The sequence below is a fragment of the Nothoprocta perdicaria genome, unplaced genomic scaffold (genome assembly GCF_003342845.1).
Source record: "Nothoprocta perdicaria isolate Ctin4 unplaced genomic scaffold, notPer1 scaffold_62, whole genome shotgun sequence".
Taxonomy (NCBI): Eukaryota; Metazoa; Chordata; class Aves; order Tinamiformes; family Tinamidae; genus Nothoprocta; species Nothoprocta perdicaria.
Window position 1 is genome coordinate 2,755,178 of NW_020455888.1, and position 5,368 is coordinate 2,760,545.

Sequence of the window (5,368 nt, forward strand, 5' to 3'; positions counted from 1 at the left end):
TTTTTTTTTTCCTTTTTGCAATTACAGAGTGGTATTCAGTTAACAGAACAACAATTATTTTTATGATGCATCAGAGACAACTGAAGATGAAAAATGAACTACATCCCCAATATATAACTAATTTGTGCTGTGCACCAACAAGAACCTGCTTTAAAACTCCCATGCCAATTTACAACCCCCACACTGTACCAGGCAAGGTTAGTGGCCATTGAAATACCACTAAGGACAGGGCTATCTAAAGACACATTCGGTAGTGTGTTAACTATACAAAAAAAGAGACACTGTACAGTTTAAAAACAAATCTTACACAGCCTTACATTTCAATTTTGTTTTTTTTTTTCTTTAAAAGGAGTGAGTTGTGTACAGGGGGGTTAAATGCTTTATAGACAAGAAAGAAATTGCTCCAAAAGAGACTTATTCATCATCATCATCATCCTCGTCCTCCTCCTCTTCCTCTTCTTCRTGCTCTTCATCATCCTCCTCCTCTTCGTCCTCATCCTCATCTTCCTCCTCCTCCTTCTTCTTCTTGCTCATCTCCGCCTTGGCGACTACTTTTTTGCCTGTATCAACCTTCCCTTTGGCCCGGTATGCAGCGATATCCTTGGAGGAGAAAAGCAGGAAGAATCTCAAAGCCTGAGCCAGCCCAGCGCTCCAAGCCGCTTCCAAACGATCCTTGGGAAGCCCCTTCTCCACGTCCACTGCGGCGGGACCAGGAGTTGGGCCCTCAGCTACGCCAAACTGGGGCTCAAGACCAGAACACAACCCCAAAGAAAGAGAAACCCTCTCGGGCTGAGGGGATACTTGTGTGCCAAGACACGCTGGGGATCCTCTGCTCTCGGGCTATTAGGAATGGGCTGGGAAAGCGGCTGCCTGGGATGAAACAAGCCCAGCGGATGCCACTTTCCAGGATCAAAGTTGGGAAACCTCTCACGGGCCCTTCCCACTCCTATTTCTACAGTGGCTAAAGAAATGCCCAAAAAATCCTCATCAGAGACGTGAAATTGGAATTAGCCACCAAACCCAGCCCGGAGTGACACGGCCTCCTCTCCGCTGTGTCGTGCCTCACCGAAGAGCAATTATACAGAATTCTGCCTTAGTGAAGTTTACAAAATAAAAGGTACAAGAACTTTGATTAAAGGGTAGACAGTGCCACCTTCTGCATGCAATAAATTTATTCTAGTCGTTTATAACACACAAATTCAAGTGCTTGTCTCAGGCCAGTCAAAACTGTCCACGGACTGCCCAGTTTTATGCCAAAATCATAGTAAAAAATAACAAGTACRCCACAGAATCTACCTGCAGTACTCAAATATACCGACTCTAAAATAATGTCAACACCTTTAGGTAAACAGTCAAAATCTTCAAATATTCCCCACCCCGCATACACTCTGGCAGTAACTTCCCAGTTCTTTCCACCTCCCTAAGGTTGAGCATTACATTTTTAGAAGATAAAATATTCACTATCAGTCAAAGGCCTATCAGTGAAATACTGAGGTTATTGCACCTTAAAAAGTCAGTGTGTAAGCACAAGAAACATGGGGAAGACTCGTGAAGGCAAAAATCTCCATAAATGAAGCACATTTCTACTGTTTTAAGAATGTCTTACAACTTGTTTATGCAGTTTTATGTACAAATAATTGCCATAGTGGTGAGTTTGCAGAAGGAAGGCCAGGACGGGACACCTCCCACTCCTACAGCTGCTCTCCAGCAAATACTGAGGACCAGAAGAGCCACCTTGGCCACTCTCCTGCTACAGTTTTAACGGGATTTTGGCTGCCAGCAAAGCCAGACACCAGGGCCAGGCCACAGCACAGGAGTGGGTGGGTGGCTGTGGTACGTACATAAGCTATAGGTGAACTTAGCTGACCAAAGCTCAGTGTTACCAAGTGTTACTTTCTCCTACATCCGCCCTTYCTTGGTGGGGGGACACGTCACAAGAGCTTCAGCTGTTAAGGCAAGATTTACCCCCAGTGACCCAAGAAACTCTATGGCACAGGTTTCGTGTGCACTAACTATGTTAATTACCACAAACTGGGCAGATACAAAAAGAAACGTGTGTCTAAAGCGAGCACTATGTTAACATTAGAGTATCTGTTATTAYTGAAGAGATAAACTAAAAGTGCCATTTATTTTTACCAATTATTCTAACGTTCGGGGTTGTTCCTCAATCCCTAAGCCCTCCAGAACCAGGGACTGCTCTTTCCTGACCTGGCTTAATGCTCCTGCCTTCACTCAGAAACTACTGCTGTTGTCACCTGTTGCTTTAATCACCAAGACGGACACAACAGCATCTACTCAACCATCACTGGTCCCAAACTGCAGATGAACGAGGGCAGTTCAACACCAGGGGCTGCAACTTAGTTAGTTCTAACTAACCAACAGTGTGCCCGTCGAGCTGTATTTTCCTGCTTTTCCTACAAGACATTCACCATCAGCGCATTACGTAAGTCACAACACAAACCACGAGAAGACACTCGACAGGAAAGATGCCCAAACGCAGGTTTTTCCTCCCTAACCCTTCGGCACAACCATCCACGGTTACCTTTTCGTACTTCTCCTTCAGCTTGGCAGCCTTTTTCTCGTAAGGCTGTTTATCATCTGCAGCCGTGTTGTTCCACATCTCTCCCAGCTTCTTCGCCACATCCCCGATGGACAGACCGGGATGCTCTCCTTTGATTTTTGGACGAAACTCGGAGCAAAACAAAAAGAAGGCCGAACTGGGGAGGCAAGGGGGGCGGGAGGGATTTAATTTTAGGCTTTAACCTACTGTAACAGACAGAGAAAGTTATAAACTTTGTTACTGTTTCTTAAGAGCACTGTAAAAATACTTTGTAAAAACACCTACAAGGGGGACAAACATGAGCTACAAAGAAAGATATGAGAACTAAACTTGGAACATCTCACACAGTCTTGTACCTAAGCACATCTGGCAGATTCCTGGCAGGATCCCAAAAGGATTTATATATATATATATATATATATATATATGTTTTTAAATGCAGAGAAAAATCTTAAAAACAGAATGACTAAATGATAGTAGGGGAGCAAATGTTAGGTCTTAATTGTTGAAGAATGAAGAGCAACACAACAGACACTACAGTATTTGCTGTGAAAATCAGCATTTCCAGATGACAGCATTAGCTCAAATAAAAGCATTCATTTTTACAGGAAGTTCCCTTATTTCCTACAGCGTTAGCTCCACTAAACAAACAAACAAACAAACAAAAAAAAAAGAGAGAAAAATGTATCTCTATAAAGTATCTTCTCTACCTATACTATGAGATTTTAAAAGTTAGTAGTCTTTTCTGTAATGACTGAGGTTTTATTTTCCTAAAACTGTTTCATAGAAGATTATTCCTATAATTTTAAATGGAATGCCAACCAAAGATTTTGAACAAGCCGATTTTGTGTGAATGGGGCCAGAAATATTACTACCATTTTAGACAAGAATTACTGTCCAGTTACAAAAATTGGGAAAAAAATCAGTAAGAATTGAGTGAAAGGACAATATAGATTTTTACATCTGCCCTTAAAGGCATATGTTAAGTGTCCCAATTTTACCCAAATTTGATCCAAAAATGAAAAAAAAAAAATCCTGATATTTATAATGAAAATAAATAAATATATCAACCAATCTTTACACCAACGGCCAGAAAAATAAATATTTTTGAGGTTTCCAAACCTGGATAAAAGATTACAGGCACACTGCAGCACGGTGGTCATGAACAAGATGGAAATTTACTTACGGAGGCCTCTTTGGCGCATTTGGATCCTTGAACTTCTTTTTCGTTTCCCCCTTGGGTGGTACATAGTTTTTCATTTCTTTTTCGTAACGAAGCTTGTCAGCCTTGGCCATATCTTCAAACTTTCCTTTCTCCTTAGAGGACATAGTCTGCAGGGCAATAAAGTGACACGCTGAGATTCAAGAGCACAAGGTGCCAAAACTCCAGCACGGAGTGCTGAACAAGGGAGCTACTACTGCCCCTACAAATGTACTTTGCACATAGCTAACAACTAACTTTTAGGGAAATAACTTACAATCTTGAACAATGCTTTACACCAGGTAGTTTTTCAAGCTTTGGGGATTTTTCTCCCTCTCTTCTTTTTTAATTATTCCTACCTTCCATCGTTCTGAGCACTTTTTTGAGAACTCTGAGAAGTTCACTGAAGCATCTGGATGTTTCTTCTTGTGCTCCTCCCGGCAGGTTTGCACAAAGAAGGCGTATGAAGACATTTTACCTCTCGGCTTCTTAGGATCACCTTTGCCCATTTTGATGGCTTTCTGTAACGCAGCGGGGGGGAAAAGAAGAACACAAAAACTTTTAAACTTTTAACATCCACCCACTGTGGCGGAAGGCTGTGAAGCAAGCTCATGCTGAGTAAGAGCTGCCATAGGAGTATCCTGATATATGGTAATAGCAAGAAGTTTCTTTACTGGAAAATGTGTGCCAGGTTTCTCCCATCCCTATTTGGGGTAATGTGGCAGACGCCACCCGAACCTCCAAGGGCCTCCAAAACTCCCACTTCCAGCCTCCTGCAAACAGCAACGCCCCCCCTAAGCAAGTCATAGGTAAGTTCTGGCATTAAGGCAGTCTGCACTCCTGGATTACTGCAAATATATCCCAAGCTAAGCAGGAATAATCATCGGGGGGGCGGGGGGAAGTACCTTGATATCCTGTCCCAGCTACTAAACTCCTTCGTTATCCTGTCCCAGCCACTAAATTCCCTCTCTGTGCAGTGTGTGTTTCTGCCCCCGACCCGTGCACGTGCTTGGTGCTCGTTTGCAATAAACGGGCAGTATTTTGAAGGCAGGGGATTGCTACAGGCCGCCTGTGCCCATTCCCACTGCTAAGCCGCCGGGAGGACACGCCGCGCGCTCCACGGCTGCAAGGAGCGACGTGTTACAGCCGGCACRGGGGCATTTCCAGGCCTGGCGGGCGGCGGGGACGCGCTGGGGGACGGAAACCCCTTGCGATCCTTGTGCACCCCGACATTCGGGGAATTCCTCCATGGCTCCTTGGGGGAGAAACGGCCACTCGCCCCCTGAGCGGCAGGTACCACGGAGCAGGAACACGGCAAGCCGGGCCTTCCCGCGGCTCCGGCAGGGGCCCATGCCTGCTCCGTGAGGGAGCGTGTCCGCTTGGAAGTTTCTATGGAGCAAACAGGCTCGCTCGCCCGCGGGGGCCGTTGAAAGGCGGCCGGTGACAGCGGCGCGCGTTTAAAAGGCTCTTCCCGCCATTTTGGCCGGCGGGGCCGGGGCGCGGGGAAGGGYCCGGGGCCGCGCTCCCCTCCCCTCCCCCGCGGGCAGGACAAAAGCGGCCGCGCGGGGCCGCCGCCTCCTTCCTCCTTCCTCCCCGCTCCGCTCCGC

At 45.7% G+C, this 5,368-nt stretch overlaps 1 protein-coding gene across 1 annotated transcript; it reads right to left on the reverse strand.

The window, feature by feature from the left end:
• Positions 1-12: 12 nt before the first annotated feature.
• On the reverse strand, positions 13-4,282 carry HMGB1 (high mobility group box 1). Its single transcript, XM_026049829.1, has 4 exons — positions 4,121-4,282; positions 3,747-3,892; positions 2,543-2,717; positions 13-600 (listed from the first exon to the last, which is right to left on the reverse strand). The coding sequence occupies exons 1-4, from the start codon at positions 4,268-4,270 to the stop codon at positions 415-417; spliced, it is 657 nt and encodes a 218-aa protein (XP_025905614.1). The 5' UTR covers positions 4,271-4,282; the 3' UTR covers positions 13-414.
• Between the last annotated feature and the right edge of the window lie 1,086 nt (positions 4,283-5,368).